This window comes from Myotis yumanensis, unplaced genomic scaffold, assembly GCF_028538775.1.
Source record: "Myotis yumanensis isolate MYYU_CA2020_CCGP unplaced genomic scaffold, mMyoYum1.0.hap1 SCAF_9, whole genome shotgun sequence".
NCBI lineage: Eukaryota > Metazoa > Chordata > Mammalia > Chiroptera > Vespertilionidae > Myotis > Myotis yumanensis.
Genome location: NW_027223760.1, coordinates 38,123,286 through 38,133,833, shown reverse-complemented (window position 1 = coordinate 38,133,833; position 10,548 = coordinate 38,123,286). Strand labels below are relative to the sequence as shown.

General features: G+C 38.7%; 1 protein-coding gene across 11 annotated transcripts in view; it reads left to right on the top strand.

Annotated features, from left to right (window-relative positions):
* Positions 1-10,548, top strand: part of EZH2 (enhancer of zeste 2 polycomb repressive complex 2 subunit) — a 59,152-nt gene that overhangs the window by 15,318 nt on the left and 33,286 nt on the right. For 5 of the 11 annotated variants that reach the window (XM_070424105.1, XM_070424106.1, XM_070424099.1 and 2 more), the window contains exons 1-2: positions 4,516-4,603; positions 5,166-5,294. In XM_070424105.1, the coding sequence (XP_070280206.1) occupies positions 5,225-5,294 (70 nt within the window). In that variant the 5' untranslated portion in view covers positions 4,516-4,603; positions 5,166-5,224. Of the gene's footprint in view, positions 1-4,479; positions 4,604-5,165; positions 5,295-10,548 lie in introns of those variants that run through there. The other 6 variants (XM_070424107.1, XM_070424104.1, XM_070424103.1 and 3 more) reach the window with 3 other exon arrangements.

Here is a 10,548-nt window from a genome sequence, read left to right as displayed (position 1 = left end):
GGGACCCCCTAGGGCAGTGATGGTGAACCTTTTGAGCTCGGCGTGTCAGCATTTTGAAAAACCCTAACTTAACTCTGGTACTGTGTCACATATAGAAATTTTTTGATATTTGCAACCAGAGTAAAACAAAGATTTATATTTTTGATATTTATTTTATACATTTAAATGCCATTTAACAAAGAAAAATCAACCAAAAAAATGAGTTCGCGTGTCACCTCTGACACGCTTGTCATAGGTTTGCCATCACTGCCGTAGGGGGATGTCCGACTGCCGGTTTAGGCCCCATCCCTAAACTGGCAGTTGGACATCCCTCTCACAATCCTGGGCCACTGGCTCCTAATCGCTCACCTGCCTGCCTGGTCGCCCCTAACTGTCCTCCCTTGCCAGCCTGATTGCCCTTCACTGCCTCTGTGTCCTGGCCTGATCACCCCTTACTGCCCCCCTCCCCCCCGCCAGCCTGGTTGCCCCCAACTGCCCCCCCCCCCCCCCCCGCCAGTCTGGTTGCTCCTCACTGCCCCCCCTCCGGCCTGGTCACCCCACACATCCTGCTGTTTGGTCATCCCTCACTAACCCCCCTGCCACCCTGGTCACCCACGCAGCCTGCTTATTCAGTCGTTTGGTCGGCCCTAACTAACCCCCCTGCCAGCCTGGTCGCCCCACACAGCCTGCTTGTTCAGTCCATTGGTCGTCCCTTACTTAACGCGCCCCCCCCCCCCCCCCCAGCCTGGTCGTAGGCAGCCATCTTGTGAGGGTGTGAGGGTTAATTTGCATATCACCTTTTTATTATATAGGATATTTCTTTAATTTGGCTTAATATTAATACAGAGAATGGCTAAATTAGTATAAATGTTTTATAAAATAGTGTGAATTTTTAGTCTTTATTTGTGCAGGATAATCAGATCTAGTAGTTAACCTGAATAGTGACACCTGGTTATCCCTGAGAGTGAGTGTGTGTGTGTGTGTGTGTGTTTGATTGCTTTCAGAGAGGAAGGGAGAAGGGAGAGAGAGATAGAAACATCAATGATGAGAGAGAATCATTGATTGGCTGCCTCCTGCATCCCCCCCCCCCCCCATCGAGTCTGTAACCTGGGCATGTGCTCTGACAGTCATCAAACTGGTGACCTTTTGGTGAATGGTGACCTCTTGGTGCATGGGACAAACGCTCAACCAAGTCACACCAGCTACGCCCATAATGGTTCTTGCTACTGAAGAACATAAGTGGGGGTGAAAAACATGAAAATGTGATTTTAATGTTATAAATGCTGTGCTAGTGGGAGGGAGTTTGTTTTATATAAAATAGCCTTCAAAATGGTTCATTAGGTTTTATTCTCCACGGATCTGCCTATTTATCCCTATATTTCCAAAGAACCGTCTGGACATTTAGATTTATTTATTAGATCAGCAGTCACTGGACATTTAGATTTATTTCTTAGATTAGCGGTCACCAACCTTTCGGACCTCACAGACCACCAGTGGTCCATGGACCACTGTTTGGCGACCGCTGTCTTAGATCATAATTCAGAGGTCTTTTTCCTTATATCTCGATAATTTCCCCTAAATGAATTACTCTGATTTTCTTCATTTCCTCTCAGTTTACAAGCTCATCTATAGACTAAACCTCCACTCATGTACTTTGTTTGGAAGAGCTTTGTGACATTTATAAATGTGGAAATTTATCCATATATGCCCTCTTCCGGAGAGGTTGGTTCCAGATTCAGTTTTGAAATGTTCTGTTGTTGATCTCGCCACTTGTTTAGCTCAATTAAACTTGGTCTGAGAGACAGCTTTGTTGTGACATACTTTGTTGTAACTAATAGCAGAAACAAAAGTATTAGAATGTTAGACAAGGAGGGTTCTAGTACAGAAACAGTACATAATGCCAACTAATTATACCTATTCACCAAGACAGAGCTTAGAAAGAATTGCAATAATCCCCACTTTGCACATCAGTGAAAACTAAATGTTATGTTCCTGTTACAGGTTTATCAGGTACAGAGTGCTCCCTCCTAAGACCAAGAATTTGTCAAGGTGGCAGATGGGAATGGTTGTGAAATAGTTTATGAGCAACATATCCCTTTTTATCAGATTCCTATTCTTTCTAGTTCTAGGCCTTTGAAGTGCTAAATGTCTGAAGTAATTTGCATAGAATTACTTGAGCTCCTGTTAACTAGCAGATTTGAAAGCAAACAATTGCCCCACAAAGTTCTTTTTTTTCTTTATTGATTAAGGTATTACATATGTGTCCCATTGCCCCCATCTCCTCCCCACTCATACCCTCACCCCCCTGTTGTCTGTGTCAAATGAGGCTCCAATTTATTCTTAACTTTGGTGTCCTTTTACCCTGCTTCACCGTCTTCCTAGCTTCTTTCCTCTTGACTTCCTGAACTCATCTAGTTGAGTTCAGTCTTCTCCGTTCTAAGGACTGTTATCATTGTTCCATTTCAGCAACCCACTGGGAAGGCTTCATTTTTAACCTTTTCACAAGGAATACTATCTCTGTGACCTCATTCAACTGCTTTTATCTCACATTTTGAAATCTCTTCATTCTTCTCATTTTTTTCAGCCCTTGTAATTTGGAGTCTTTACCAAATTTGGTGTCCACCTTTTTTGGTTTGCCAGCCTGTACAGCCCCATCTCGAGTGTGTCTGCTCATACCTTGGAGTTCCTTTCATTCTTTTTTGGACTGTGAAATCCATCTCAATTTTTAGGGCTGTGTTGTCACCTTTTCTGCCATCCTTCTGCAGTCCAGTCTATCCACCCCATCCCCACCCTCACTTCCATCCCTCTATCCCCACCTTCCCATGTACATATATTGTAGTGCATTTTCTTTTTTGGCCTTTCTAGGTAGGATATCAGCTCCAAAAGGGCAAGTTCTGTATTTCATTCGTTTTTGTATATTCATATTCATCGCCTGGGTCATAATCATCATTTATTACATGCTTTCTTTGCCCCTTTCTCAGCTCTAAATAATTTGCATTCTTTGTTACTGTTTGGTGGTTGAATATTCTTACCGAGAGTTACCTCTTACCTCTGTGCTCTTTCTTTAAATCTTGTCTTCTTAGACAATTTTATTTGTGCCAGAGGGTTTTATGTAAACAAGTAGGTAAATGAAACCCTACTCAGTTATTCAAGCCAGAAAGTTGTCTTCCCCCACATTTAAATCATCACCAGGTTTTCTTGTGAGTAAATTGAATTCCTTTTCTCTCCCATCACCAGTGTGGTATTAGAGCTGCTCTTGTTTGGAACCTGGCCTCACCTTGCACTCTGTTCTCCCCACCTGCCCTTCTGCTTCTGCACTGCAGTCAGCTGGCCTTTCCAGGTTGGAAAACTTCCCTCCTCTTTTACTTAAAACACCAAGTGGCTTTCCACTGCTCTTAGAGAAATTAAAGCAAAACTCTTTAACATGGCACCTTTGCACCCATCTGACAGAGAAATGTTCTAATCTTTGAAGATACAGGTATGTTTTTAATAGTTTGAGAAGAAAATGTTCCAGAAGAGGACACTTATTTAGACTCAAGGTGGGGACTGTAGTATGAATAAGACATCTGGTGAACCATAGGTTGTCCCCACAATTGAACGTGATTGACTCCCAGAGTCTGCAAGTAAAGATAAGGCAGAAGGATTTACTTTGCATTTGCCACATTCCTTTTTTCTTTTGCTGGCAAAGAAACCCCTTATGTGAACAAAGGTGGCACAAGAGGCAACAATCCAGACTTTTAGCACAGTATTTAAGGTGGGCCTGATGTAAAAGTGTGTAGGGGAATACTTTAATTTGTACATTTATTGTGTATTGTACTGTTTTTACTTTTACTGTTGTATGTAAATTTTACTTTTTCAGATTTGTCATTTTCAATTCATTTTTGCTAGTAATGGACTGATGAAAACTCAGGGTACATTCTTCTTCTTTTTTTTTGCTCTACTGCGTGGATCTCATAGATTAAAAGCTAGTTTGGTCTGGCCGGTGTGGTTCAGTGGTTGAGCATCAACCTATGAACCGGGAGATCATGGTTTGATTCCCAGTCAGGGCACATGCCTAGGTTGCTGGCTTGAATCCCAGTGGGGGGTGTGCAGGAGGCAACCTATGATGAATCTTTCTCATTGATGTTTCTATCTCTCTCCCCCTCTTCTTTACTCTCTGAAATAAATAAAAATATTTAAAAACAAACAAACAGAAAACTAGTTCGGTATATAGTAAACTTAGTTCTTGGTAAGGGATCACATTTCTATAAGACGGCAGCTCTCTAGGTGTTTGTAAAAATATCTTTTAAAAGTTTTATTAAGTAAAACTTTATAGTACTTTGAATGAAATGTTTTAATGATTTAACCATACAGATCAAATGAGCACCCTTCTGCAAATGTCAACAGTGTAATTATGTATTATTTCTTTTGCTTATTGTTAGTTTGCTGGGGATTTAAACACAAGTGATCGTATTCAGGCTGGTTAGATTAGTGATTTTAATATGAAACCATTGCTTTTAGAATAATCATGGGCCAGACTGGGAAGAAGTCTGAGAAGGGACCAGTTTGTTGGCGGAAGCGCGTGAAATCAGAGTACATGCGACTGCGACAGCTCAAGAGGTTCAGGCGAGCCGATGAAGTGAAGGTATCCCTTTGTCTTTTTTGAAAATGCATGTATAACTGAAGTTATCTTTAGGGAGAAAAAAAGCTAAGTTTTAATTTGAAAGGGTTCATTTTCAGCCCAGGCTATATTTACATTAGATAAATGAAGACTTGGAAGTTCAGGTCCTCGGTCTGTCTTAACATAAAAATTGTACCACACATAGTAGTGATAACGGAAAGATTTTCAGCCTACTTGGAATTTACTATCTTTTTTTTATACCTTTCCATTGCACCTGTAGACTTGGGACCCAAATATACAGGGTTTCGTGGTTTTATGTTTCTAAAGTCATTGTGTTGTTTTTTTTTAATAGAAAGTTAACAAAGGATGGAAATAATTTCCTGTTCCCCCCCATTCATAATAAAATAATAGCTGTGGTCTTTTTGTAATATTTAAATTTGGGGAACCACAGCTTATTGTAAAATCTATGTGCATTAGAGAGAATGTTTCTGATATTTTTGAGAAATCACTAGATTTTAACCCATAATAGAGATACTACAGATGTCCTAACAATGAACATTTTTTTTCTCCTTTCATTTTTTTAAAGAGTATGTTTAGTTCCAATCGTCAGAAAATTTTGGAAAGAACGGAAATCCTAAACCAAGAATGGAAACAGCGAAGGATACAGCCTGTTCACATCCTGACTTCTGTGAGCTCATTGCGCGGGACCAGGGAGGTTGGTTAACTCACGCGCTGCAGTAATTTCAGTGCATTCTGGTTTTGCTGTTGGAACATTGGTTGGTTATTGAGAGGAAGTCACTGACTTCAGAATGTCTGTCTTTTTATTGCCATTTCTTTTTCATATGTAACTGTTAATGGCTGCCTTAAGTAACACTAATATCTGTAACAGAGCTCTAGTGCTTGACATGCTTTCACTGTTATTACAGAGATATATAGATTTTTATAAAACTATTGATTAAAAAGTCTTTTAAATTAAATACTCTTTAATGTCCTTATCAGATCACTATTTAGAGCTAGGCTTTCTGACTCAGTTGTCTTTTCTCCCCTCATTAATGTGAATTAGCCATGCTGTAAGAAATGTCTCCTTTTCGTTCATATTCATAGACTAAGAAAGTTTTTTTTGCATTTTGTTTAAATTCTAAGGCTCTTTTTAAAAGAATTTTAAATTCAGTGTTGAGAACTTGGAATTTCACTTTCTATAGATAGCATTTCTGAATGATGGAGATGTTAATTACTCCAAGAAATCCTATTTTTAAGGGAAGGTAATAAATCTGTGGTAGATTTTATGATTCAGTAACACAGGAAAACAAGCGGCAATAAGATGAAAGAAAATGGGGAAGCTTAAACAGTATAGGACCAATCAGTTGGGTTTTTGTTAAAGCATTTCTGTTTAAGAACCTGTTTTATATAGGAAGACTCATAGAATATGGGATGCTATCTGAACAGACCTCAAGCAGAAAGAGGGAAGAAAGTGATTTGGAACTTAGATTACCCCACGTAGTAGATGATTGTTTATCTGAGCATCTATCTAACAGTGGTTTTCAATCAGTGTGCCACAAGAATTTTTAAGACATGCAATACCTGAACAGTCATAGGCACTGTCCTCTTTTCCCTTAGATTGTCATATAAAAAAATGACAACAGTTAACACAACAATAGCCGTCTGGTGTGAATGAATCAAAAGTATACTTTCCCCCCCCCAGATTGGCAAAAATGTATTTCTTGGTGTGACATGGATTTTAGTAATTAGTTTATGTGTGCCGTGAGATGAAAAAGGTTGAAAGTCGCTGATCTAAACAATGGAATTTGTTCATATTTCAATGAGTAGCCATTTTTAACATTTTTTAAAATTGATTTTAGAGAGAGGAAGGGAGAAAGAGAGAGAAACATTGATCAGCTGCCTCCTGCATGCCCCCTACTGGGAATCAAGCCTGCAGTCTGGGCATGTTCCCTGACTGGTAATTGAACCAGCGACTGTTAGTGCATGGAATGAGCTTTAACCAACTGAACCATACCAGCCAGGGCAATGAGTAGCCATTTTAAATATAATATTGTGATAATCAAGTACTACTTTGCTATTGTATGAGATCTGTGAATCTGACACACTGGCTTCGAAGACTTGTCAGCACTGTCACAGCAGCCCAGTATGCTATAGACATGACCTCTGATGGTGTGGTAGTCTCAGTGGTGACACCTGACTTGGGATGGTTCTTAGCCATTTATGCATTTTGTCAGGTGGCTACTCTTTAAAGCTCTGACCTGCAGTTGTCTGAATATGTATGATATGTTACTAACCCTCTCACCATCTGGGACAGGTCAGGGCCTGTACATGTTGGAGGTGATGACTTATTAACGTATGAAGGGTAAGAGGGATTTTTTTCTGTGCCAGTCAGACCGTTCTTAAGGGGTTTCTAAGTAATTCTTGTAAAAGTTTGATCTGGTGACCTTTTGGAAATTTGAGGTGAAGTTTTCCTAATTTTTTTTCTTCCCTGAAAGAATAATAAATCTTATAAATTTGGAGAAATAAAGTAGAAACACCTGCAGTACTTATTTTTGCCACCCATTACAAATCTCAAAATGCTGTCAAAAGCCCAATTAACATTAACAATAAAAGTTATCAGCAATAATGATCTCTGGTACTATGCAAGGTACTGTGCACATGTTATTTCATTTAATCTTTATGATGGTTGTATTATGCCTTCTTCCCCAGTTGAGGAAACTGAGCCTTAGAAGAGCTAAGTCAGTTTGCTTGCTCTAATGATCTGATGTGGCCCCAGGAGAGTACATTTTGCTCAGACACATTAAAAAATTGATAAAATCTGGCCGGTGTGATTCAGTGGTTGAGCATCAACCTGTGAACCAGGAGGTCAGGGTTCGATTCCCAGTCAGTGTACATGCCCAGATTCTGGGCTTGATCTCCAGTAGGGGTGTGTGTAGGAGGCAGCCAATCAATGATGTTTCTCTCATCTATGCTTCTATCTCTCAATTATTCTCACTTCTCTCTAAAAATCAATAAAAACATTTTTAAAAATTAGTAAAGTTCATTATGTATAATTTCAGTTGCTCATAATATAATTTTTGGTGTTAAGCTTGCAAATACAATATATTTAAGTGAATATTTACTAATTGAAAATTTCTTTTAAGTTTATCAAATGGAGATAAATAACATTGCATGTAAAGATATTGTGAGTTTATGTGAGAAATTGTGAGAAGAAACTAGCATTTAAAAAAAATTGTTTTCTAAACTTAGTACCCCATGCCCGTTGAGAAATACAATTTCCGCAGAATAGGAAGGGAAAAGGAGGGAAGTAATCCCAGCCTCAGGAATTCAGTTTCTGTTGCATGGAACTCTGGCCTGGCCAGGCACTGGTGTTCTAGCTGCTCTTGATAATTGATCTGCTTCAAATGGTGTATCTTTTACTCCTCCCATCCTCACCCACTTTCAAACCATCACCCCTGACTTTTGGAAACTAAAGGTTTATATAGTTTGTGATAAGCTTTTTGGTGTTATCACAATAAATAAGATCTTAAGGGCTGGAAAGAATTTAGTCTCCTTACTTTTAAGTTTGAGCCTTTCCAGCTACATAATGATTTCTTTTATATGCTCTGAAAGTTGAGTCTGAAGTAGGTTAGAACAGGTTAAAAAAGATTTAGCCTGTTTTGCAGACTTTCTTAGTAGTAGGCTTGGCGGGGTTTTGGACTGCAGTGTTGATCCCAACACCTAGGTCTGTGGCTTTTACCGTTTGAAAGTGCTGTTGTAACATTGTTTTAATGAACCGCTCATCTTTATAAAGCTGATCCTTGGTAATCCTGTCTTCAGTTTAAAGTCTTTGCAGCATGATGATGATCCAATGACAATTTTCAGTTTTTTATGTGTCTTCTACTTTCTTCTCTTTGTACTGGTAGTTACTCTCAGTTTTACTAGAAAAGTGACTGATTTTATTGAGGCTGTTGTAGTAAAGAATGTCTGGCAAGTTTACTTTCTGATCTAATGAAGTGACTGCTGTAGATGCTGACTTCAGATCAGGGAACTCTGCAGTTGAACCTAGAGACCCATCCGTAGTATATTGTTTTCTTGATGTGCTTTGAAGATACTTTTTGGTACCTGTTTTTTGGTGTTGAGGTTACGGAACCTTAAGTTGTGTTACCTGTAGAATTTTAATACAGGATATGTGTCTATTTTTGTATTTCTTTAAAAAAATATTTTGACTCCTTGAAGACAGACTATAATAAGTATTTTATACTTATTTCCTTTGTTCTTTGGATGATCTTTTTAAGGGCCTTAAAAATGTCATTATCTACAAGCCAAGGGATGTATGCTTTAGTGCCATAATGTGTGGCTGTGGCTGTTCATCGAATGTCGTTTCCAGGTGACTTTCCTCCTTTGTCTCCTGAAGTCTGTATTATGGTAGTTATATTCTTCAGTGTGTCTGTTTTTCCAGTTTTCATGAAGAAGCTGGCTTAAGAATTACTCTTGTAGTTCTTACTAGGGCATTTCTTTTTGTCCATTTTTTGCTTAAAAAAAACCACAAGGCACTTTCCCCTTCATTGATTCTTTATATCAAGCTTTAATTACCTATAGAGATTATGACTGAAAGATGCTTGCTCAAATGATGTCTATCTTCTGGGCTAGTGGTTTGATTGGTTTTGTAATTTTAAAAATTCTGCCAATATGCATTTTTATATATTCTAGGAGAATTCTGTGTCTTGTTTACTAATGAAAAGAGTGAGAATTTTTTATGGATGTTGAAACATAGGGCTTCTTCAAAATGCTTGATATACAAGAAGCATCAGAAAGGCCTCCTAGTCCTCATATTCGTGAAGAATAAAATGTCTTTACTTTTCAATACATACAGGTTTGCTCTTCCTAGTGATATCTGAAATGATTTACAAAATATATTTTTATTGATTTCAGAGAAGAAGGGAGGGGAGAGAGAGATAGAAACATCAATAATGAGAAAGAATCATTGATTGGCTGCCTCTCCTGCATGCTCCCCACTGGGAATCTAGTCTGAAAACTAGGCATGAGCCCTGACCAGGAAAGGAACTGTGATCTCCTGGTTCATAGGTTGATGCTCAACCACTGAGCAATACTGGTTGGGCTGAAATTATTTTAAGTTCATCACCTATTATTTGATTTTTGTAAAAAAATTTTTTTGAGAGACTTCTATCAAAATAACATAGAAAGTGTAAGATCTTTCATGTTTGCAATTTGGACTTAATTTTGTTGAAGGAGAAGAAAAATGTTTGTGTGTTGTTGTGTTGTTTTTTTTTGTTAATCCTCACGCGAGGATATTTTCCTTTTATTTTTTAAGAGAGGATGGAAGGGAGGGATGGTGGGGAGAGAGAGAAACATCAATGTGAGAGACACAATGATCAGTTGTCTCCTGCATAGCCCCCACCAGGGCCAGGGATCGAACCTGCAACCCAGGTATGTGTCCTTGCCTGGGTATGGAACCTGAAATACTTTATTTTTTATTTATTTATTTTTAAAAATATGTTTTTATTGATTTTTCACAGAGAGGAAAGGAGAGGGATAGAGAGTTAGAAACATCGATGAGAGAGAAACATCGATCAGCTGCCTCCTGCATACCTCCTACTGGGGATGTGCCCACAACCAAGCTATATGCCGTTGGCCAGAATCGAACCTGGGACCCTTCAGTCCGCAGGCCTATGCTCTATCCACTGAGCCAAACCGGTTAGGTTGAACCTGAAACACTTTAGTGCTGGTCAGGGCTGATGACATTATTTATTAACTTGGTAATGCACTATCCTAGGTTAATTGTAAATAAATTTAGTTGCTGTTTACAAAGAAAAAATAATATGTTAGTGTATCCAGTGTATAATACTTAAATATAGTCTTACTTAAATACAGTGTTAACTTTCAACACACTAACATGCTTTCTTTCCTTTGTAAATTGCAGGATTATGGGACCAATAGGTCTAGAGCAGTGGTTATCAACCTTGGCT